Source organism: Lolium rigidum, chromosome 2 (genome assembly GCF_022539505.1).
Source record: "Lolium rigidum isolate FL_2022 chromosome 2, APGP_CSIRO_Lrig_0.1, whole genome shotgun sequence".
Classification (NCBI taxonomy): Eukaryota; Viridiplantae; Streptophyta; class Magnoliopsida; order Poales; family Poaceae; genus Lolium; species Lolium rigidum.
The window spans coordinates 229,494,619-229,520,315 of NC_061509.1; the positions used below are offsets into that span (position 1 = coordinate 229,494,619).

Genomic DNA, 25,697 nt, shown 5'->3' on the forward strand with positions numbered 1-25,697 from the left:
TGGCGAAATAGGCCCCTGGGTCTTCGTTTCGTCCAATTCCGAGAATATTTTGTTACTAGGATTTCGAAACCAAAAACAGCGAAAAACGAGAACCGGCACTTCGGTATCTTGTTAATAGTTTAGTTCCAGAAAATGCACGAATATGACATAAAGTGTGCATAAAACATGTAGGTATCATCAATAATATGGCATAGAACATAAGAAATTATCGATACGTCGGAGACGTATTACTCCCCTTTGTAGATGCTCCCTCAGCTGGCCCCAAACCACAGGTTCACGAGCACGTGGTTCCTCTGCAGGCCGAGGTTGGCCACGAGTTCCTGGAGAAGCTCATTCCCCAGGGCAAGAAGAACAAGGCCCCGGCACCTGATGCCGGCTCAAGCCAAGCTCCTCCCGCCAAACGCTTCCGGACGGAAGTCCTTGGGGGGAAAGAAGCAAGCAAGAGACGCTACAAGGGGAAGACGATGCCGGTCTCCTCTGGGTAAGTTTTTTGTCTCTCTATTTGCTTTGTTTTACAAATTTTTTCTTCCTCTTGCTCTTTTTGATCTTTTCTCTCTTTCTTGTTCAGCCCTGCGCTTAAGCTCTCCAAGAGCACCAGTGGCACGAAGCCGGAGAGCTCTGAGGGAACCGCAAGGACCTCAACTCCTCCTCCTCACTCAAGCCCGGAACCCTCTGGTACCGGCAACCCTTCTGCCTCCCCTCTGGGAGGCACTTCAAGTGCGGGGCGCGCGGCCCCTACACCTCCAGAACACCGCGCGGAGGAGGACCTTGTCCCCCCTCCAGAGACACAAGACACCGGCGCCAGCAGCATCGGCGCCGACACTGAAGCTACCGGGCGGGCGGAACCTCAGGTTCCTCTCGCCCCGAAAAGAAAGAAGAAGAAGAACTCGAACTCTTCCCCCTCCAAGCCCGTGCCGGACTCTTCCGCGCCGGCAAGTTCTACCTTGGGCCAAGACGCACCTTCGCCGCCCAAGACCTCGCCCATGCCTCCGCCGGAAGCTCCAAACACCGAGCAAAGCGGGGCCACGCCAACACCGCCGCTAGAACTTACCAAGTTCCTCAAGCCAGAACCTTTTAAGGGGAAGGCCACGGCTTCCGGGACCTCATCCTTGGTGCTGCACGTCGGCCCTGCTGCTGCCGTTGCCGGAGAAAAACCGTCCGGCGTCCTAGGCCGGATCATCGAGCTGAAGCGCGAAGGCCGCGAGCTGGGGCACTTGCTTCCCTACGCTAAGAAGTGGAATGCTGCGGACATGTCTGCAGCTACACGCGGCCTGGGGAAGGACCGGCTTCCGGCGCTAGACCCCTCTGGGCCTCGGTGCACGGAGGAGCACTTCATGCGGCTGCGGCGCGCGGCGAAGGAGCTGGACAACGCGTGGCATGATGCCACCAACAACATGGTGGTAAGTTTCACCAAACTCTTTGCAATTTTTGAATTCATGCCGGTTTCTTTCTTTCCGGGTCCTGTCTATCTTCCCAGTCCCCGAGTTTCGTGTTGAGAGCACAGCTCTTAGCGCGAAACTTAGGTAAAAAAACTTCAAAAAACTTGCATAGCCAGTCCCCGAGCTTCGGGTTAAGAGCATAGGTTTTAGCGCGAAGCTCAGGTAATAACACAGAGAAAACCGGCTTCTTTTTTCTAACCCTTTTTCTTGAACAGAGCATGGCCGACGCCCGGAGGCACCTCTTTGAGGAGCTTCTCTGGGAGCACCGGGACCTTGCTGCAGCGCACAGCAAGTGCCAAGGTGAGCTTCTGTGCCTCCGTCATCTTCTTACCGGAAGGTTTTCTTTATTAGTACTTACAAATCTTTTTGTACAACAGCTATCCCGGAAGCTTCCATCGAAGCCCTCAAGACTCAGGTCGCCGCCCTCCAAGGTGCCGCTCCTTCTGTTCTGGTTAACTTGTTTCTTCTTCATTTCACCAGCTGCAATTTTGTTAACGCTTTCTTTCCGGGTTCTAGGTGAAAAAGAGCAGCTCATCCGGGAGCATCGCAAGGCTCTGGACGCCCAGGAGGTTTACTCCAAGGGGCTGAAGGACCAGCTGATCCAGCTCGGGCTCAAGCACAACGAGGCGATGAAGGCCGCCCAAGCCGCCGCTGAGACCAAGCTGAACGAAGCTCTGGAGGATGCCAACAACTCCACCGTGGTGCTGCGGACGGAGCTTGAGGAGGGAGCCAAGGCGCGGAAAGCTGCCGAGGATCATGCCGCGCACTTGGAGGGGGAGCAGAAGGAGTATGACCAACTGGTCATGCAAACCGACGCGCTTGCCCTCAGTAAGTTTGTCTTATCTTCTTATCCAGTTTTTTGCTTATAAGCTTATGTTTCCGGTAGCATGCCCTTATCTTTTCTCTCTTTGTCTTGCAGGGCTCTTTCCGGATTCCCAGCTGCACACGCAGAAGAAGGTGACCGAGCGCCGGGTTCAGCAGGAGTACAAGAACCTGGAAGCGCCGTGTGATCCTTATGACCATCTGGTCGCCCTCTCTGCGCGGGTCGCCCACATGCGCGCGGTGGACCGGAACCTTGCCGATCTGCCCGACATGGCGATCCACCTCTTCAAGGTGCTGTGGCCTGAGCAGGAGGTGCCGGCCAACCTAACACTTAACTCTGAGTGCCTGAAGGGTGCCAGCCGGCGAATCCGCGAATGGCAATGCTCAGCGGCACGTGCCGGAGCGGATGCGGCGCTACGCGTCGCCTGCTCCTAGTACGAAGACCTGGACTTGGATGCCCTCCTTGGCGTGCGCGAGAACGCTCCGATCGACATGGATCCTGTCCTCACCGCGAAGCGGCAGGATCGAGCCTACCGGATCGCTGAGTACGCCTCGGTCCGCACCTTCATCCCCCCTCCTCCGGACGTCAAAGACTACCTCAGTGACGAAGAAGAAGGAGAAGACGAGGAAGATGAAGATGCTGGAGCTGGTGATGCGCCCCCGGAAGCTCCAGAGGCTGGTGCCGCTCCTCCCGAAGCTCCTTCTGCTTAAGTGCTATCATCTTGCCTTTGCTGTATCTGATGCTTGACAAAACAATGTTCATTAAATTCTACCCCGGTATGCCGGGGTTCATGATGTAATATAAAACTTAGCCGTTCTCTTGGCTGTGCTACCATATTATCTGCCGGTATATTCCACCGGTAGCTTATTAAGTTGTGTTTGTCTATTAACTTAGCATCTTGCTTATCGTTCTGCTTTTATCTTGCACTGCAAAGATTCTGGAATTGTTTCCGCATCCAATCCGATGCACACTTGGTTCTTTTGCTTTGCCTCTGCCTACCTCTCTGGGTTTTTTGGCGTATGAGTCACTGATGACCCACAAGTATAGGGGATCGCAACAGTCTTCGAGGGAAGTAAAACCCAAATTTATTGATTCGACACAAGGGGAGGTAAAGAATACTTATAAGCCTTAACAACTGAGTTGTCAATTCAGCTGCACCTGGAAAAGCACTAGCAACAGGGGTGATGTGAAAGTAGCAGTGGTATGAGAGCAATAGTAACAGTAACACAGCAGCAGTAATAGTAATATGAGAGCAATGGCACCAGGAAACAGTTGACATGTAGAACGAGTATATGATGATGAAATATGGACCGGGGTTCCCAGCTATCTACACTAGTGGTAACTCTCCAATAACAAGTGTTGGGTGAACAAATTACAGTCGGGCAATTGATAGGATTGAAATAGCATTAAGACAGAATATCAAGATCATTAATCATGTAGGCATGTTTTCCAATAATAGTCGTACGTGCTCGCAATGAGAAACTTGCACAACATCTTTTGTTCTACCAGCCGGTGGCAGCCGGGCCTCAAGGGAAACTACTGGATATTAAGGTACTCCTTTTAATAGAGTACCGGAGCAAAGCATTAACACTCCGTGAAAACATGTGTCCCTCACATCACCGCCATCCCCTCCGGTTGTCCCGATTTCTGTCACTTCGGGGCCTTTGGTTCCGGACAGTGACATGTGCATACAACTTGTAGATACAATCTAAGCAATAAGTATAGATCTCAAATCTAAGATCATGCCACTCGGGCCCTAGTGACAAGCATTAAGCATAACAAGATTGTAGCAACAATAACTTCATAAACTTTGTAGATAGACAATCATAACGTAACAATCCATCGGATCCCGACAAACACAACACCGATTACATCAGATGAATCTCAATCATGTAAGGCAGCTCATGAGATCATTGTATTGAAGTACATGGGGGAGAGAATACCAACTAGCTACAGCTAGAACCCGTAGTCCATGGGGGAACTACTCACGGAGCATGATGGAGGCGGTGGCGTTGATGGAGATGGCTTCCGGGGCACTTCCCCGTCCCGGCGAGGTGCCGGGACGAGACTTCTGTCCCCCGAATTGGAGTTTCGCGATGGTGGCGGCGCCCCGGAGTCTTTCTCGGAGTTTCGTCAAGAGTTACGGTGTTTTTAGGTCGAAAGGGATTTTATAGGCGAAGAGGCGGCGCGAGGGGGCACTCGGGGCGCCACACCACGAGCCGGCGCGGGCCCAGGCCAGGCCGCGCCGCCCTATGGTGTGGTGGCCCTCTAGCCCCTCTCCGACTCTTCTTCGGTGTTCTGGACGCTTCCGGGAAAAATAGGAGGTTTGGTCTTCGTTTCGTCGAATTCCGAGAATATTGCCCGAACAGCCTTTCCGGAACCAAAAACGGCAGAAAACGAGAACCGGCACCGTGGCATCTTGTTAATAGGTTAGTTCCGGAAAATGCATGAAATCATCATAAAGTGCAAGCAAAACATGTAAGTATTGTCATAAAACAAGCATGGAACGACAGAAATTATGGATACGTCGGGGACGTATCAGCATCCCCAAGCTTAGTTCTGCTCGTCCCGAGCGAGTAAACGATAAAAAGAATAATTTCTGTAGTGACATGCTACTTACATAACCTTGATCATACTATTACAAAGCATATGAGATGAATGAAGTGACTCAAGGCAATGATCTATAGTTGCTAACAAATAGATAACATATAGCAAAACTTTTCATGAATAATACCTTCAAGACAAGCATCAAAAGTCTTGCGCAAGAGTTAACTCATAAAGCAATAAGTTCAAAGTAAAGGCATCGAAGCAACACAAAGGAAGATATAAGTTTCAGCGGTTGCTTTCAACTTGTAACATGTATATCTCATGGATAATGGTCAACACAAAGTAATATGATGAATGCAAATAAGCAAGTATGTAAGAATCAATGCACAGTTGACACAAGTGTTTGCTTCTAAGATGGAAGGAAATAGGTAAACTGACTCAACATAAAGTAAAAGAATGGCCCTTCGCAGAGGGAAGCATTGATTGCTATATTTGTGCTAGAGCTTTGGTTTTGAAATCATAAAGAGAGCATAAAGGTAAAGTTTTGAGAGGTGTTTGTTGTTGTCAACGAATGGTAGTGGGCACTCTAACCCCCTTGCCAGACAAACCTTCAAGAGCGGCTCCCATGAATTATTTATATTTTTGGGTGGCACTCCTTCCAACCTTTCTTTCACAAACCATGGCTAACCGAATCCTCGGGTGCCTGCCAACAATCTCATACCATGAAGGAGTGCCCTTTTATTTTAGTTTTATTATGATGATGACACTCCCCCAACCTTTGCTTACACAAGCCATGGCTAACCGAATCCTCGGGTGCCGTCCAACAATCACATACCATGGAGGAGTGTCTATTTTGGTTAATTAATTTGGGACTCGGGAATCCCATTGCCAGCTCTTTTTGCAAAATTATTGGATAAGCGGATGAAGCCACTAGTCCATTGGTGAAAGTTGCCCAACAAGATTGAAAGATAAACACCACATACTTCCTCATGAGCTATAAAACATTGACACAAATCAGAGGTAATAAATTTTGAATTGTTTAAAGGTAGCACTCAAGCAATTTACTTTGGAATGGCAGGAAATACCACATAGTAGGTAGGTATGGTGGACACAAATGGCATAGTGGTTGGCTCAAGTATTTTGGATGCATGAGAAGTAATCCCTCTCGATACAAGGCTTAGGCTAGCAAGGCTAATTGAAGCAAACACAAGTATGAACCGAGTACAGCAAAACTTACATAAGAACATATTGCAAGCATTATAATACTCTACACTGTCTTCCTTGTTGCTCAAACACTTTTACCAGAAAATATCTAGACCTTAAGAGAGATCAATTATGCAAACCAATTTCAACAAGCTCTACGGTAGTTCTCCACCAATAGGTTTAAACTACATGAAAAAAAAAACTTAATCATGATCTACTTGAGAGCTCAAAACAATTGCCAAGTGTCAAATTATCTAAGACATATGAGGCATTTTCTTTTCCCAACCAAATAAAGATAAATATTGTAGCTTCCAACTTTTATTCATTGAACATTAAAAGTAAAACGAAGAACAAGTGTTCATATGAAAAAGCGGAGCGTGTATTTCTCCCACACAAGGATTGCTAGGATCCAATCTTATTCAAACATAAACAAAACGAAAATAAACACACAGACGCTCCAAGTAAAGCACATAAGATGTGACCGAATAAAAATATAGTTTCAGGGGAGGAACCTGATAAGTTGATGAAGAAGGGGATGCCTTGGGCATCCCCAAGCTTAGACGCTTGAGTCTTCTTGAAATATGCAGGGATGAACCACGGGGGCATCCCCAAGCTTAGACTTTTCACTCTTCTTGATCATATATCATCCTCCTCTCTTGACCCTTGAAAACTTCCTTCACACCAAACTTCTCATAAACTTCATTAGAGGGGTTAGTACTCAAAAAATTTGAATCCACCTTGGTCCTGTAGTGGCACATTGCAAGAACTCAATAAAACATTAGCTACAGCCCTCTACGTCTAGAAAACCTCGCTTAAAGTCCACAAGAGACAATGCAAAAAACAGAGACAGAATCCGCCAAAACAGAACAGCCAAGAAAGACGAATTTTAATAAAATACTTCCGTTGCTCACATCAGAAAACTCAAAACTAATGAAAGTTGCGTACATATCTGAGGATCACTCACGTAAATTGGCATAACTTTCCGAGTTACCTACAGAGAATTAGACCCACATTCGTGACAGCAAAGAAATCTGTTTCTGCGCAGTAATCCAAATCTAGTATCAACCTTCGATTAGAGGCTTCACTTGGCACAACAAAACACAAAACTAAGATAAGGAGAGGTTGATACAGTAGTAAACAACTTCCAAGACACAAATATAAAACAAAGTACTGTAGCAAAATAACACATGGGTTATCTCCCAAGAAGTTCTTTCTTTATAGCCATTAAGATGGGCTCAGCAGTTTTAATGATGCACTCGCAAGAAATAGTATTTGAAGCAAAAGAGAGCATCAAGAGGCAAATTCAAAACACATTTAAGCCTAACATGATTCCTATGCAAAGGAATCTTGTACACAAATAAATTCATTAAGAACAAAGTGACAAGCATAAGAAGATAGAACAAGAATAACTTCAAAAATTTCAGCATATAGAGAGGTGTATTAGTACCATGAAAATTTCTACAACCATATTTTCCTCTCTCATAATAATTTTCAGTAGCTTCATGAACAAACTCAACAATATAGCTATCATATGCAGCATACTTTTCATGATTTCCAAACACATAATTTTTTATCAAGTTCAAGAATAGTAGAATTAAAACTTTCAAACTTACTTTTATTAATAATATAACAAGGTAGTTGATCAATCTCAATAGATATGGGACTCATAGAATAAGTCAAGAACTCTCCAATCCCATTTTCATTAGTAGTACAATTAATATTATCAAGTAACATAGGACCATCATCTAGAGCTTTATCATAGACATTTGCCAAACAAAATTCTTTAGTACCATGCATTTCGACATCAGGCACAAACAAAGCATTATCATAAGATTTATCAAAGTAGCATGGATTATCATAGATAACAGTAGCATAATCATTCTCACACGTATTACTCATAGGTACTATTTCAAGAGAATCCACAGGAACATAACATTCAACCTCTTCCGGTAAGCATGGAGGACAATCAAATAGTGTAAGAGATAAAGAGTTACTCTCATTAGAAGGTTGGCATGGGTAGCTAATCCATTCTTCCTCCTTTTGTTCATCACTCTCCTCTTCTTTTTCATCCAATGAGCATTCAGGTTCATCAATTTCCTCCTCTTTTTCATCCAATGAGCTTTCAGGTTCATCAATTTCTTCTTCCATCGGTTCCCGCAAATTGTGAGTGCATTCTTGTGCATTAATGTGTCTCTCTTTATAATCAAGGATATAAGGATTCCTACTGTAGCATTCTATGCAAGAATTAAGGATAGTAGAGACATAATCTTTAAGGCCCTTACAAACAACACAAGTTTCATAATTCTCAACCATGAAGGATTCTATCTCGGAGGCTCCCATAAATAAGACAAATTGTTCTACCTCTTCGAACCCATAATGAATATAGCAATTCCGATTATAGCTCTTAATAAAAAATTCCTCACTAAAGCCACATTGAAATTTAAGATGTTTAGTATCCCGTTGAGAGCAACAGTTTATATCATGGCGTTCAAGCAAGATTTTAACAATTGTATTCAATTTTTCTATCATAGCACTCATTATTTTACCAGTTCTTGATTCTCTATAATTATTATAGCATTCTATAAGCTCCAAGTAGGTTGTAGGTTCTCCCATAACAACAGTTTTTAATTTTTAGATTTTTCAAAATTTTTATGGATTTTTGGATATATAGGAAAACTAAAACAAAACTGAAATAAACTAGACAAAAGTAAACTAAGCAAACTAATACTAGACAGAAATAAACTAAGCACAAATAAACTAGACAAAAGTAGACTAAGGAAAACAAAATAAAGTAAAACAAAAACAGCGAGAGAGGTAGAGTGTACTCCCCAGGTGAACTTATGAGTAGAGCTATGCCTCCCCGGCAACGGCGCCAGAAAATAGTCTTGATGACCCACAAGTATAGGGGATCGCAACAGTCTTCGAGGGAAGTAAAACCCAAATTTATTGATTCGACACAAGGGGAGGTAAAGAATACTTATAAGCCTTAACAACTGAGTTGTCAATTCAGCTGCACCTGGAAAAGCACTAGCAACGGGGGTGATGTGAAAGTAGCGAGTGGTATGAGAGCAATAGTAACAGATAACACAGCGACAGTAATAGTAATATGAGAGCAATGGCACCGGAAAACAGTTGACATGTAGAACGAGTATATGATGATGAAATATGGACCGGGGTTCCCAGCTATCTACACTAGTGGTAACTCTCCAATAACAAGTGTTGGGTGAACAAATTACGATCGGGCAATTGATAGGATTGAAATAGCATTAAGACAGAATATCAAGATCATTAATCATGTAGGCATGTTTTCCAATAATAGTCGTACGTGCTCGCAATGAGAAACTTGCACAACATCTTTTGTCCTACCAGCCAGTGGCAGCCGGGCCTCAAGGGAAACTACTGGATATTAAGGTACTCCTTTTAATAGAGTACCGGAGCAAAGCATTAACACTCCGTGAAAACATGTGTCCCTCACATCACCGCCATCCCCTCCGGTTGTCCAGATTTCGTCACTTCGGGGCCTTTGGTTCCGGACAGTGACATGTGCATACAACTTGTAGATACAATCTAAGCAATAAGTATAGAGCTCAAATCTAAGATCATACCACTCGGGCCCTAGTGACAAGCATTAAGCATAACAAGATTGTAGCAACAATAACTTCATAAACTTTGTAGATAGACAATCATAACGTAACAATCCATCGGATCCCGACAAACACAACACCGATTACATCAGATGAATCTCAATCATGTAAGGCAGCTCATGAGATCATTGTATTGAAGTACATGGGGGAGAGAATACCAACTAGCTACAGCTAGAACCCGTAGTCCATGGGGGAACTACTCACGGAGCATGATGGAGGCGGTGGCGTTGATGGAGATGGCTTCCGGGGGCACTTCCCCGTCCCGGCAGGGTGCTGGGACAGAGACTTCTGTCCCCCGAATTGGAGTTTCGTGATGGTGGCGGCGCCCCTGGAGTCTTTCTGGAGTTTCGTCAAGAGTTACGGTGTTTTTAGGTCGAAAGGGATTTTATAGGCGAAGAGGCGGCGCAGGGGGCACTCGGGGCGCCACACCACAGGCCGGCGCGGGCCCAGGCTAGGCCGCGCCACCCTATGGTGTGGTGGCCCTCTGGCCCCTCTCCGACTCTTCTTCGGTGTTCTGGACGCTTCCGGGAAAAATAGGAGGTTTGGTCTTCATTTCGTCGAATTCCGTGAATATTGCCCGAACAGCCTTTCTGGAACCAAAAACAGCAGAAAACGAGAACGGCACTGTGGCATCTTGTTAATAGGTTAGTTCCGGAAAATGCATGAAATCATCATAAAGTGCAAGCAAAACATGTAAGTATTGTCATAAAACAAGCATGGAACGACAGAAATTATGGATACGTCGGGGACGTATCAGTCACAAAGTTCTTTCGCCAAGCAAGCACTTTCTTGAACTTAGAGATAATCCGAAATTTTCGCAAAAAACTGGTACAACCGGGGTTAGTTAAATTTTTCCAGATTGTTCGTTCCCACTCTCTCTTTTCGTGGTTCACGTGCTTAATTCCTACCGGTTTATCTTGCTTGCCATGAAGCCGGGTTGCGGACAGCAGCAGAGTCGAAGACTACGGTAGGTTTAGCACGTTACTAAACTGGAAAGAAAAAATGTTCAATAAGCAACCGGTAAACTGAAAAAATAAACATATTGCATGCAACTTTAGTAGGGGTAGTCCCCGAGACTCATTCGAGGTCCCGACATCTTTTATTTATAGCAAATAAGGTACAAAAAGGAACTTCTTACACCACAACTTCATGAGTAGAAAGGACGCAACAAAGCTATGCTCCATGGACGCTTGGTCTCCTCTCCGGACCTGTCCGCCTTTCCTTTCTTCCATTCCTGTGCATCAATTAGGTAGTAGGCGTCATTGTGGAGAGCCTTGCTCACAATGAAAGGTCCCTCCCATGGGGGTGAAAGCTTATGCCGGCCTTCAGTGCGCTGCACTAGGCGCAACACCAGATCTCCTTCCCGGAACACCCTCGGGTTAACCTTCCGGCTGTGATAGCGTCTGAGGTTTTGCTGGTAAATGGTTGTTCTTGCCAATGCCAATTCTCTTGCCTCTTCTAGTAAGTCCACATCGTTTTCTCGGGCCTCTTTTACCTCTTCTTCGGTATAGAGTTGCACCCTTGGTGAGTCGTGGAGAATGTCGGTTGGTATGACCGCTTCTGCTCAGTAAACCATAAAGAATGGAGTGTATCCGGTAGACCGGTTTGGAGTTGTTCTTATGCTCCACAGCACTGATGGTAGCTCATCGAGCCAACATCCCGGTGACTTTTCCACCGCCTCGATGAGTCTTGGTTTGATACCGGAAAGTACCAAAGCATTTGTTCTTTCAACTTGGCCATTGCCTTGTGGGTGTGCCACTGAACACAAATCCAACTGGATATTGTTATCCTCGCAAAATCTTTTGAACTCACCTTGAGCAAAGTTTGAGCCATTGTTTGTGATAATGCTATGAGGGTAGCCATACCGCAAGATAACATCTTTCAAGAACTTTACAGCTGTATGCCCATCACACTTTGCGATGGGCTTCACCTCAAGCTATTTAGTGAACTTATCCACCATCACTAGAATGTGGGTCATGCTGCTCCTTGCAGTTTTGAATGGGCCAACCATGTCAAGGCACCAAACATCAAACGGCCAAGTTAATGGTATGGTTTTTAAACCGGATGCTGGGGTATGGTTTTGCTTGGCGTACCTCTGGCACCCGTTGCATTTTCTTACCAAATCCTCAGCATTTTCCAAAGCAGTGGGCCAATAGAACCCATGCCGGAACACTTTTGCCACCAGCGCCCTTGACGAAGCGTGGTGCCCACATTCCCCTTGGTGAATCTCCGCAAGCATTTCTTTTCCTTCTTCCGGTTCCACGTATCTTTGAAGGACACCGGTAACACTTCTCTTGTACACCTCGCCATTGATGATGGTGTATGCCTTGGACCTCCTCTGGATTCTTCTGGATTCATTTTCGTCAACCGGCAGGGTGCCGTTGATCAGGAATTCCTTAATAGGTTTAACCCAAGATGGTGTCTCTCGAACCATGAATACCGGTACGTCTATCTCCATGCTATCCACCAGCATTGCTTCCTCCAGTATGGACGCTGCAGTCCCCGAGTTTACCGGAACAGTCCCCGAATTTGCCGGAACAGTCCCCGAGTTTGCCGGAACAGTCCCCGGGTTTCCTTCATCGATATCCATTGGTACAGCATGTGACTCCGGTACGAAGATGGACTCTGACTCCGGACTCGGTTTGATCGATGGTACCCTTAAGTGTGCCAAGGCTATTCCGGGAGGAATTTCTTGCCTAGACGAGCCTAGCTTGGACAAAGCATCCGCGGCTCCATTTTCCGCTCGTGGCACATGGTGGAACTCACATCCTTCGAAGAAGCCGGCAATCTTTTGCACGTGAAACCGGTATGAAGCCATGTTGGCATCTTTTGCGTCCCAATCTCCGGAACATTGTTGCACCACAAGATCTGAATCTCCGTAGCAAATGATCCGGTGTGCACCGATTTCTTTTGCGACCTTAAGCCCATGGATCAAAGCCTCGTATTCAGCGACATTGTTTGATGCCCTGAAATTCACTTGCAAAACATATCGGAGATGATCTCCCTTAGGCGAGGTAAGTACCACACCGGCACCTAGACCCCCTTTGAGTTTGGATCAGTCAAAGTGCATCTTCCAGTATTCTAGCTTGTGTTCCGGTGGCTTGTATTGCATTTCCGCCCAATCGACCAAGAAATCAGCCAAAGCTTGCGATTTTATGGCATCTCTTCTTTCATATACCGGTACGTATGGTGATATCTGGATTGCCCATTTTGCAATCCTACCGCTAGCATCTTTGTTGCACATGATATCAGAAATGGGTGCTTCACTCACTACTTTCATGGGGTGCTCCTCAAAGTAATGCTTAAGCTTTGTGGCGGCCATGAACACGTCATAGGTCATTTTCTGGAAGTGCGCGTAGTTTTGTTTTGAGAGGGAGAGCACCTCGCTCAGGTAGTATACCGGCCACTGGACGGTTTTTCCTTCCTCTTCTCTTTCTACTACCACAACAAGACTTACCACCCAGTTGGTTGCTGCTATGTACAACAACATGGGTTCTCTTTCCAAAGGCGAAGCCAGTATTGGTGCAGTGGCTAGCATTGTTTTTAGCTCTTTAAACGCCGCATCTGCCTGAGGGGTCCATACGAACGTGTCGGATTTTTTCATCAAAGCGTAGAGGGGCAGAGCTTTTTCTCCCAACCTGCTCATGAACCGGCTTAGCGATGCCAAGCTTCCGGTAAACTTCTGCACGTCCTTGAGATCGTGCGGTATGGTCATTCTTTCTATTGCCCTGATCTTTACCGGATTCACCTCAATGCCCCGGCTTGATACAAGGAAGCCAAGTAGCTTACCGGCGGGGACACCGAAAGTGCATTTTGCCGGATTGAGTTTCATCCGGAACCTTCTTAAGTTATCGAATGTTTGCCGGATATCGTCGATTAAGGTATCTTTTACCTTGGTTTTTATCACGACATCATCCACATAGACTTGCACATTTTTTCCAATTTGATCAAACAAGCATTTTTGCATACAGCGCGGGTACGTTGCACCAGCGTTGCGCAAACCAAAAGGCATAGTGACATAGCAATAAGCCCCGTGCGGGGTAATGAACGCAGTTCTTATTTGATCTTCCTTTTTCAGGGGGATTTGATGGAAACCGGAATAAGCATCTAGGAAAGACAACAACTCACACCCAGCAGTGGAATCAATCACCTGATCGATCCGGGGTAAGGGGAAAGGATCTTTTGGGCAAGCCTTGTTCAGGTTGGTGTAGTCGATGCACATGCGCCACACCTTTGGAACCTTTGCTTCGAGGTTCTCTTCTTTCTTGTTTTCGACCAGCACCGGATTGGCTAGCCACTCAGTATGTAGCACTTCCACGATGAAACCGGCAACCAACAACTTTGTCACTTCTTCTCCAATGATTTTCCTCCTATCCTCAGCAAACCGGCGTAAAGGTTGTCGCACCGGCTTCGCATCTTTCCGGACATTCAAAGAGTGCTCAGCCAGCTCCCTCGGAACACCTACCAAGTCATCAGTAGACCAGGCGAAGATATTCCGATTCTCATGGAGGAAGCTGACGAGCGCGCTTTCCTATGCCTCACTGAGGCCGGCACCGATACGAACGGTGCGCTCAGGGTAAGCCGGATCCAGCACGATGTCCTTTGTTTCTTTTGTCGGCTTGAACGCCGGTGCACTCAAGCTTGCACTCATTGCCGCTAAGCTCAACTGTGAAGACTGAGCCGGCGCTACCGCAGTTTGCATCCTCCTCTTTTCCTCTGCAATCACCAGCGACTCTGCCAGGTTTGATCCGGCGGAAGCAGTTTCCAGCGAAATATTTTAGTTTCCCACCACAGTTAAGGGTCCACGAGGTGCCGGCATCTTCATCTTGAGATAGGCCCTGTGAGTCGAGGCCATGAAAGCTGCCAATGCCGGTCTCCCCAGCAACGCATGGTAAGGACTATCAAGGTCCACCACCTCAAACTCAATGTTTTCAACCCGGCAATTGTCACGTCCTCCAAACGAACATCCACCCGGACTTTTCCTACCGGCGCGCAGGACAAGCCCGGAACGATTCTGTGGAAAGTTGTACGAGTTGGCTGTAGCATGTTTTCTGTTATGCCCAGCGTATTCATGGTGTGCCGGTACATGATGTTTATGCTGTTCCATTGTCTATCAGCACCTTGCTGAACTTGACTCGAGTGGTTGGCCCATGCATGATTGGGTCTACCACAAGAGCATAACCACCCGGATTAGGCATTATCTTGGGGTGATCCTTGAACGACCAGGAGATCTCTTGATCTGACCACAGCATGTACTTTGGTACTGCTGGCATCATAGCGTTCACTTCCATGGAACGGCGACGTAGGCTCTGCCTATCGGTTGGCTCAGTGACGAACACACCACAGCACACATACGGATCTTGATAAATGTTCTGGCCCAAAGGTGCTGGTGGAGGTGGTTGGCCATTGCCTTCTCCCACCCGATGAACTTGCTGGTGCTGCTGCCGGTTTGGCTGAGGCTGTACCGGTAGAGCGTTTGCTCCGGTAAGCGGCGGTGGTGGTGGTAGTTGATGCTGATGCAGCATATCTTGTGATGGTGGTAACATTGTGGAGCACCCTTGTGCCTGCGCATCTTTTACTGCTCCCTTGAGCATCAGGTACTTGGTCCAAGAACAGTCCTTCGTCAAATGATTCGACGGATGAGCCGGATTCGGAGTGTGCCACCGGCAAGGTTGATCCATTGCGACCTCCATGGTGTATTTCCCAGGTTCCTGCCAATTCTTTTTCTGGCCCTAGGGTTTCTTTTCAACCCATTGCTTTTTAGGACCCGCCCATGGCTGCGATCCGGTTTTCTGCCTCTGGCTGCCGCTGGCATCAGAGTTATCTTGCACAGCAGCAACTTGCTGCGGTCCGTACCTTCTATCCGGGAATTCTTCCCTTCTCTTGTTGTTCCGGTTATCTCGGTATTGCTGCTGAGGTGGGTTTGATTGTTCCGGCTCAGCTTGTACCGCCGGTTGCAATGGGTCTCCTAATGCGTAGTTATCTGCCACACGTATCATCTCTGCCAGAGTTACCGGCATGTTCCGCTGCAGCTTTTGCCACAACGGCGAACCTCTACGGAATCCATTGCAAAACCAAGCTATGGCTTGTGCCTCTATCACCCCTTCGCAGGAGTTTCTCGTGGAGTTCCACCGGGCCAGGTAATCCCGGTCTGTTTCTTGTGGGCACTGCACGCACAAAGCGAGCTGCTGAGGCCTGTTGGGCCTCCAGTATGTGCTAGTGAAATTACTCACGAAAGCTTCCTCAAAGTCCAACCAACCATTTATGCTTCCTGCCGGCAAGTTGTTCAGCCAGATTCTTGCCGGTCCCACCAAGAACGATGGTACAATTCTCACGGCCCAACGCCGGTTTCCTCCTCCAGTTACACTTCCTCCGCCACCAGCGACGTATACCGCGGTCACGTAATCCGCGAGCCAGTCTTCCGGCTTAGTGGTGCCATCATATGTTTTCGTGTCACGGGGCAACTGGAAGTTGCGAACTCGTGGTTCCTGATACGTCTCCGACGTATCGATAATTTCTTATGTTCCATGCCACATTATTGATGTTATCTACATGTTTTATGCACACTTTATGTCATATTCGTGCATTTTCTGGAACTAACCTATTAACAAGATGCCGAAGTGCCGGTTCCTGTTTTCTCGCTGTTTTTGGTTTCAGAAATCCTAGTAAGGAAATATTCTCGGAATCGGACGAAATCAAGACCCAGGTTCCTATTTTTCCCGGAACCATCCAGAACACCCGAGAGCCGCCAGAGGGAAGCCCTGGGGGTCCCACACCACACCCTGGCGCGGCCAGAGGGGGGGCCGTGCCGCCCTATGGTGTGGTGGCCCCAGGCCCCCTCCGAGGCTGCCCTTCCGCCTATTTAAAGCCTCCATCGCGAAAACCCTATTACGAAGGACGAAACCCACAGAAACCTTCCAGAGCCGCCGCCATCGTGAAGCCAAGATCTGGGGGACAGGAGTCTCTGTTCCGGCACCCTGCCGGAGCAGGGAAGTGCCCCCGGAAGGCTTCTCCATCGACACCGCTGCCATCTCCACCGCCATCTTCATCACCGCTGCTGCTCCCATGAGGAGGGAGTAGTTCTCCATCGAGGCTCGGGGCTGTACCGGTATCTATGTGGTTCATCTCTCTCCTATGTACTTCAATACAATAATCTCATGAGCTGCCTTACATGATTGAGATTCATATGATGATGCTTGTAATCTAGATGTCACTATGCTAGTCAAGTGAGTTTTACTTATGTGATCTCCGGAGACTCCTTGTCCCACGTGTGTAAAGGTGACGAGTGTGTGCACCGTGTGGGTCTCTTAGGCTATATTTCACAGAATACTTACTCACTCGTTATGAATGGTGTAGTGAAGTGCTTATTTATATCTCTTTATGATTGCAATGTGTTTTGTATCACAATTTATCTATGTGCTACTCTAGCAATGTTATTAAAGTAGTTTTATTCCTCCCGCACGGTGTAATGGTGACAAGTGTGTGCATCCGTGTTAGTACTTGGCGTATGCTATGATCATGATCTCTTGTAGATTGTGAAGTTAACTATTGCTATGATAGTATTGATGTGATCTATTCCTCCTACATAGTGTGAAGGTGACAATGTGCATGCTGTGTTAGTACTTGGTTTAGTCGTGTTGATCTTTCTTGCACTCTAAGGTTATTTAAATATGAACAATGAATTGTGGAGCTTATTAACTCCGGCATTGAGGGTTCGTGTAATCCTACGCAATGTGTTCATCATCCAACAAAAGAGTGTAGAGTATGCATTTATCTATTCTGTTATGTGATCAATGTTGAGAGTGTCCACTAGTGAAAGTCTAATCCCTAGGCCCTGTTCCTAAATACTGCTATCACTGCTTGTTTACTGTTTTACTGCGTTACTACTGCTGCGTTACTACTGCTTGTTTACTGTCCTGGGCAAAGCACATTTTCTGGCACCGTTGCTACTGCTCATACTTATTTATACCACCTGTATTTCACTATCTCTTCGCCGAACTAGTGCACCTATTAGGTGTGTTGGGGACACAAGAGACTTCTTGCTTTGTGGTTGCAGGGTTGCATGAGAGGGATATCTTTGACCTCTTCCTCCCTGAGTTCGATAAACCTTGGGTGATCCACTTAAGGGAAAACTTGATGCTGTTCTACAAACCTCTGCTCTTGGAGGCCCAACACTGTCTACAAGAATAGAAGCTCCCGTAGACATCAAGCACTTTTCTGGCGCCGTTGCCGGGGAGGAAAGGTAAAAAGGCACTCATACTCCTGTTCCAGGTAACAGTACTTTTATGGCGCCATTGTGTTTGTGCTCGAAGCTATTTCCTTTAGATCCTGTAATTGCATCTTTTTGTTTCTTGTTTACACTAGTTTGGCATAATGGACAACAATGAGCTTCTTATTCTATTTCCTGATTTAAAACATGGATTGTTTGATGCGAAAATTAAAAAACCTATGAAATCTTATTTGCATGCTAGTAGTAATATTAGTATGAACGCTTTGAACACCATTGTTGATAATGATATAGAAAGTTCTAAGCTTGGGGAAGCTGGTTTTCATGATATTTTTAGTCCCCCAAGCATTGAGGAGAAAATTTTCTTTGATGATACTTTGCCTCCTATTTATGATGATTATAATGATAGTAGTCTTTTGTTACCGCCTGTTATGGAGGATAAATTTGATTATGATTACAATATGCCTCCTATATTTGATGATGAGAATAATAATGATAGCTACTTTGTTGAATTTGCTCCCACTATTACTAATAAAATTGATTATGCTTATGTGGAGAGTAATAATTTTATGCATGAGACTCATGATAAGAATGCTTTATGTGATAGTTATATTGTTGAGTTTTCTCATGATGCTACTGAAAGTTATTATGAGAGAGGAAAATATGGTTGTAGAAGTTTTCATGTTACTAAAATGCCTCTCTATGTGCTGAAATTTTTGAAGCTACACTTGTTTTATCTTCCTATGCTTGTTACTTTGCTCTTCATGGACTTGTTTATTTACAAGATTCCTATGCATAGGAAGCATGTTAGACTTAAATTTGTTTTGAATTTGCCTCTTGATGCTCTCTTTTGCTTCAACTACTATTTCTTGCGAGTGCATCATTAAAACTCCTGAGCCCATCTTAATGGCTATAAAGAAAGAACTTCTTGGGAGATAACCCATGTGTTTATTTTATTACAGTATTTTTGTTTTATATTTGAGTCTTGGAAGTTGTTTAATACTGTAGCAACCTCTCCTTATCTTAGTTTTGTGTTTTGTTGTGCCAAGTAAAGTCTTTGATAGTAAAGTAAGTACTAGATTTGGATTACTGCGCAGTTCCAGATTTCTTTGCTGTCACGAATCTGGGTCTAATTCTCTGTCGGTAACTCAGAAAATTAAGCCATTTTACGTGAGTGATCCTCAGATATCTACGCAACTTTCATTCAATTTGGGCATTTTCATTTGAGCAAGTCTGGTGGCCTAATAAAATCCATCTTTACGGACTGTTCTGTTTTGACAGATTCTGCCTTTTGTTTCGCATTGCCTCTTTTGCTATGTTGGATGAATTTCTTTAATCCATTAATGTCCAGTAGCTTTATGCAATGTCCGGAAGTGTTAAGAATGATTGTGTCACCTCTGAACATGTGAATTTTTATTATTCACTAACCCTCTAATGAGTTGTTTCGAGTTTGGTGTGGAGGAAGTTTTCAAGGATCAAGAGAGGAGTATGATGCAATATGATCAAGGAGAGTGAAAGCTCTAAGCTTGGGGATGCCCCGGTGGTTCACCCCTGCATATTCTAAGAAGACGCAAGCGTCTAAGCTTGGGGATGCCCAAGGCATCCCCTTCTTCATCGACAACATTATCAGGTTCCTCCCCTGAAACTATATTTTTATTCCGTCACATCTTATGCACTTTGCTTGGAGCGTCTCGTTTGTTTTTGTTTTTGTTTTTGTTTGAATAAATGCTTGTGTGGGAGAGAGACACGCTCCGCTGGTTCATATGAACACATGTGTTCTTCGCTTTATCTTTTAGTGTTCATGGCGAAGGTTAAAACTCGCTTCGTTCATTTTTATATGGTTGGAAACGGAAAATGCTACATGTAGTAACTCTAAAATGTCTTGAATAATTTGATACTTGGCAATTGTTGTGCTCATGTTTAAGATCTTGCATCATATACTTTGCACCCATTAATGAAGAAACACTTAGAGCTTGCTAATTTGGTTTGCATATTTGGTTTCTCTAGAGTCTAGATAATATCTAGTATTGAGTTTTGAACAACAAGGAAGACGGTGTAGAGTCTTATAATGTTTACGATATGTCTTTTATGTGAGTTTTGCTGTACCGTTCATCCTTGTGTTTGTTTCAAATAACCTTGCTAGCGTAAACCTTGTATCGAGAGGGAATACTTCTCATGCATCCCAAATCCTTGAGCCAACCACTATGCCATTTGTGTTCACCATACCTACCTACTACATGGTATTTATCCGCCATTCCAAAGTAAATTGCTTGAGTGCTACCTTTAAAATTCCATCATTCCCCTTTGCAATATATAGCTCATGGGACAAATAGCTTAAAAACTATTGTGGTATTGAAGATGTACTTATGCACTTTATCTCTTATTAAGTTGCTTGTTGTGCGATAACCATGCTTCTGGGGACGCCATCAACTATTCTTTGTTGAATATCATGTGAGTTGCTATGCATGTCCGTCTTGTCTGAAGTAAGAGAGATCTACCACCTTAATGGTTGGAGCATGCATATTGTTAGAGAAGAACATTGGGCCGCTAACTAAAGCCATGAATCATGGTGGAAGTTTCAGTTTTGGACATATATCCTCAATCTCATATGAGAATAATAATTGTTGTCACATGCTTATGCATTTAAGAGGAGTCCATTATTTGTTGTCCATGTTGTGACGGTATGGATGTCTAAGTTGAGAATAATCAAAAGCGAGAAATCCAAAATGCGAGCTTTCTCCTTAGACCTTTGTACAGGCGGCATGGAGGTACCCCATTGTGAAACTTGGTTAAAACATGTGCATTGCAAAGATCCGGTAGTCCAAGCTAATTAGGACAAGGTGCGGGCACTATTAGTATACTATGCATGAGGCTTGCAACTTGTAAGATATAATTTACATAACTCATATGCTTTATTACTACCGTTGACAAAATTGTTTCATGTTTTCAAAATAAAAGCTCTAGCACAAATATAGCAATCGATGCTTTCCTCTTTGAAGGACCATTCTTTTTACTTTTATGTTGAGTCAGTTCACCTATCTCTCTCCACCTCAAGAAGCAAACACTTGTGTGAACTGTGCATTGATTCCTACATACTTGCATATTGTACTTGTTATATTACTCTATGTTGACAATTATCCATGAGATATACATGTTATAAGTTGAAAGCAACCGCTGAAACTTAATCTTCCTTTGTGTTGCTTCAATACCTTTACTTTGATTTATTGCTTTATGAGTTAACTCTTATGCAAGACTTATTGATGCTTGTCTTGAAGTACTATTCATGAAAAGTCTTTGCTTTATGATTCACTTGTTTACTCATGTCATTACCATTGTTTTGATCGCTGCATTCATTACATATGTTTACAAATAGTATGATCAAGGTTATGATGGCATGTCACTTCGAAATTATCTTTGTTATCGTTTTACTCGCTCGGGACGAGCGTAACTAAGCTTGGGGATGCTGATACGTCTCCGACGTATCGATAATTTCTTATGTTCCATGCCACATTATTGATGTTATCTACATGTTTTATGCACACTTTATGTCATATTTGTGCATTTTCCGGAACTAACCTATTAACAAGATGCCGAAGTGCCAGTTCTCGTTTTCTGCTGTTTTTGGTTTCAAAAATCCTAGTAAGGAAATATTCTCGGAATCGGACGAAATCAAGACCCAGGTTCCTATTTTTCCCGGAACCATCCAGAACACCCGAGAGCCGCCAGAGGGAAGCCCTGGGGGTCCCACACCACACCCTGGCGCGGCCAGAGGGGGGGCCGCGCCGCCCTATGGTGTGGTGGCCCCAGGCCCCCTCCGAGGCTGCCCTTCCGCCTATTTAAAGCCTCCGTCGCGAAAACCCTATTACGAAGGACGAAACCCACGTAAACCTTCCGGAGCCGCCGCCATCGCGAAGCCAAGATCCGGGGGACAGGAGTCTCTGTTCCAAGCACCTGCCGGAGCGGGGAAGTGCCCCGGAAGGCTTCTCCATCGACACCGCTGCCATCTCCACCGCCATCTTCATCACAGCTCGCTGCTCCCATGAGGAGGGAGTAGTTCTCCATCGAGGCTCGGGGCTGTACCGGTAGCTATGTGGTTCATCTCTCTCCTATGTACTTCAATACAATAATCTCATGAGCTGCCTTACATGATTGAGATTCATATGATGATGCTTGTAATCTAGATGTCACTATGCTAGTCAAGTGAGTTTTACTTATGTGACTCCGGAGACTCCTTGTCCCACGTGTGTAAAGGTGACAGTGTGTGCACCGTGTGGGTCTCTTAGGCTATATTTCACAGAATACTTACTCACCTGTTATGAATGGCGTAGTGAAGTGCTTATTTATATCTCTTTATGATTGCAATGTGTTTTGTATCACAATTTATCTATGTGCTACTCTAGAAATGTTATTAAAGTAGTTTTATTCCTCCTGCACGGTGTAATGGTGACAGTGTGTGCATCCGTGTTAGTACTTGGCGTATGCTATGATCATGATCTCTTGTAGATTGTGAAGTTAACTATTGCTATGATAGTATTGATGTGATCTATTCCTCCTACATAGTGTGAAGGTGACGAGTGTGCATGCTTGTGTTAGTACTTGGTTTAGTCGTGTTGATCTTTCTTGCACTCTAAGGTTATTTAAATATGAACATTGAATTGTGGAGCTTGTTAACTCCGGCATTGAGGGTTCGTGTAATCCTACGCAATGTGTTCATCATCCAACAAAAGAGTGTAGAGTATGCATTTATCTATTCTGTTATGTGATCAATGTTGAGAGTGTCCACTAGTGAAAGTCTAATCCCTAGGCCTTGTTCCTAAATATCGCTATCGCTGCTTGTTTACTTGTTTTATCTGCGTTACTACTGCTGCGTTACTACTGCTTGTTTACTCGTCCCGGGCAAAGCACATTTTCCGGCACCGTTGCTACTGCTCATACTTATTTATACCACCTGTATTTCACTATCTCTTCGCCGAACTAGTGCACCTATTAGGTGTGTTGGGGACACAAGAGACTTCTTGCTTTGTGGTTGCAGGGTTGCATGAGAGGGATATCTTTGACCTCTTCCTCCCTGAGTTCGATAAACCTTGGGTGATCCACTTAAGGGAAAACTTGCTGCTGTTCTACAAACCTCTGCTCTTGGAGGCCCAACACTGTCTACAAGAATAGAAGCTCCCGTAGACATCAGTTCCTCTTTCATGATCCTTGGACCAAAGCATTTTGGACCCGGAGGACCTTCTGCCTCGATTATTTCTGACAAGTACACTCTGTCCAGACGGTGCCTCGCATCCCGTTCTGGCAGGTGCCTTTCTCCCAAGCGTTCTCCCAATGGGTTCCGGTGTGCTGTGAGTCTTGTCGAATCAGCTTCATCGTATCGTTCTGGTACCGCGGCCCTTGCCTGCCGGTACCTTTGGGGAAGTATTTCCTCCTCTTCGTACGCTGCCCTTGCAGCTCGATAATTTTGCCCGGTTTCGTGTCTACCGGCATGATTGTTTCCGGCATAGCCTCTTCTGGCGTAGCATTGATCTGGCCCTTGGCTTTTTCTACCGGCATCATGTTGCCCGGCTTGTTGCTTTCCGGCAAGAACCGGATCATACACAGTCATCTGCTGCGCATTCATTTCTTTTTCTCTTCTTCTGTCCGGATGGGGGGACGATGCCTGCCCATGGGACTTGCTTCCGGCATTCTTTGTTGAACGCGCGGATTTTGAAGCCACAGCTTTGTTCAACTTAGCAAGCTGCTCAGCATTCTGCTGCTCAATAGTTTCAAGCAAATCTCTAACACGCTCTTGCTGTTTTGCTAAAGCCTCTTCGGAGAGCGACTCGCACAGCTCTACTGCAGCCTTAGCAGCTTTTATGGTTTTATCCGGGCTACTGTACTTAGGTTTCTCTACGATGCTCACAGATGCAGAGGTACTTTTGCCGGCAAGAATCTCCTTACGCAAATCCTGATCTAGATTGCGAGCCTTAAGCCGGTTTTCCGGCATCCTAGCAGCATGAGCGCTAACAGAAGCAAAGCCATGGGCAGCGTTATACTCACGTAGGGTTAGGTTCAGCTCGCGCTGCGCCCGAACGATGCCGGCGCTGTTCACCAGCAACTTCTTGCGCGTTGCCTCCAGCTCCGCCTGAGCCGTTGCCGGGTCGATGTTCTGCGCGATGGGCGTCGCCAGCACGTTCATCTCCGCTTGGAGTGGTGTCTCCGGTGGTGCGGAAGATGTTCCCGCAGCGCCTGCGACGCGCTCCAGCGGTGGCTTGGCCGCACGGGTCGATGCCGCACGACCGGCACCTTCTTCCACAGCCTCCTTCCAGCGTCAACTGCGCCAGCCATCATCACCTCCACGCTACCGGCGGCGCGGCCAGCACATAGCCATCTTGGCGGATCCGGCGCCACCAGCACCGGCGAGAGGCGCTGGCGCACAGGGACAGTGCCGAAGTAGACGCGGTGGCTGCCGAACTCGATGACGCGGCCGTTCTTGGGGAAGATGCCGCCGTTGGCGAAGCAGCCCACGTTGTCGTTGATGAAGTCCATGGAGTAGATGCGCTGCACGAGCGCAGACACGGTCCGCTGGCCGGCGACGTCGAGGATGCCCGCCCGAATGTGAACTCCAGCAAGCGCCACTTCATGCCCCACGGTGGTCGTGGGTTCTGCTGCTCAATAGCTACCCGTCCAAGTCCCCGGCATACCGTTAACACCACGAAGAGAAGGATTGGCATCAAAGTGTAGAGAGGCCAGCAGCATGCGAGTGGTGCCGTTGAAAGTGATGGTCGCCGTCATGGAGCCGTTGAGGCTGAAGTTGGGCAATGTTGTGGTGTTAACGGAGGCCTTGACAGTGTTGATGTCGATGCCAATGTGATTGGGTGAGGGGTCAAATAATCGGTTTCTGAAAGTGTCGAACTCGACGGCGACGATCCGGTCTGCGCCCTTGGCGTTCATCCCGTCGCCGGCATGGAGGCCGAGGTTGCCCCCGGCGGAGCTCGGCGGCAACTTGGACGGGTAGCTGGAGAGGAAAAAAGCCATGCCGTCGCCGGTGCGGTTACTGAACGCCTTGATCTCGAAGCTGAACCGCGTGGAGAAGCTGGCCACCTCGCGGGCGGCGGCGTCGTAGAATGGCACCGGGTGGTTGTACGACATGCGCCCCGTGCAGTTCCTCATGGACTGGCCCGGCGAGTTGTTACAGGTGAGGTCGACCAGCCCGCCGTTGAGGCTCGCGCTGCCCTCGAATAGGAGGTCGTGTGAGCGGTAGGTGGAGCCGTTGGAGAAGTCGAAGCTGAAGGAGAAGGGTGTGGCAGCGGCTCTTGCTACATCTTGGTGGTAGCAGAGGAAGAAGCAGCAGCTGGTGTAAAGGTGGAAGATGAGGACAGGGCCGGCCCTGACCCATGGCAGCCATGGGCGGCCGCCTAGAGCCCAGGCTAGTGAGGGCGGAAGATTGATTTACTATGGGCTGGAAAAAAAATACAATATACGTAGTAGCCTAGTACATGCAGCAGCAAATACCATTACAACCTTCCCGCATGAGTGCGTGAGCATGGTCCGCGCGACAGATCGGTCAGCTCCTTGCGCGCGGCTGCTCGTCAACGTGTGATCTTTCGTTCGTGAGTGCGTGAGGTGTGAGTCGTGTGACCGATCGATCCAACTTCCTGCCTCGACTGCTGGGCTAACACGGTATAAAGGAATAGACAGGGTTGTGGGAAAATAGGAATAGACGAAGACGATCGCTAGCTCCTGTGTCTTTCTCATCTTTGCGTCTCACCAATTGCTCGTCAACCGCTTTGATCTCCCGTTCGGCAGCCCTTCGTGCCGTCCCAGCCCACCCCTTT

The 25,697-nt window shown here is 46.3% G+C and overlaps 1 protein-coding gene across 1 annotated transcript in view; it reads right to left on the reverse strand.

The window, feature by feature from the left end:
- Positions 1 to 25,393, reverse strand: part of LOC124690636 (L-type lectin-domain containing receptor kinase IX.1-like) — a 97,008-nt gene extending 71,615 nt beyond the window's left edge. The window contains exons 1-2 of the mRNA XM_047223996.1: positions 25,384 to 25,393; positions 24,582 to 25,289 (exon numbers count right to left, since the gene is read on the reverse strand). Coding sequence (XP_047079952.1) covers positions 24,582 to 25,289; positions 25,384 to 25,393 — 718 coding nt within the window. The remainder of the gene's footprint in view (positions 1 to 24,581; positions 25,290 to 25,383) is intronic.
- Between the last annotated feature and the right edge of the window lie 304 nt (positions 25,394 to 25,697).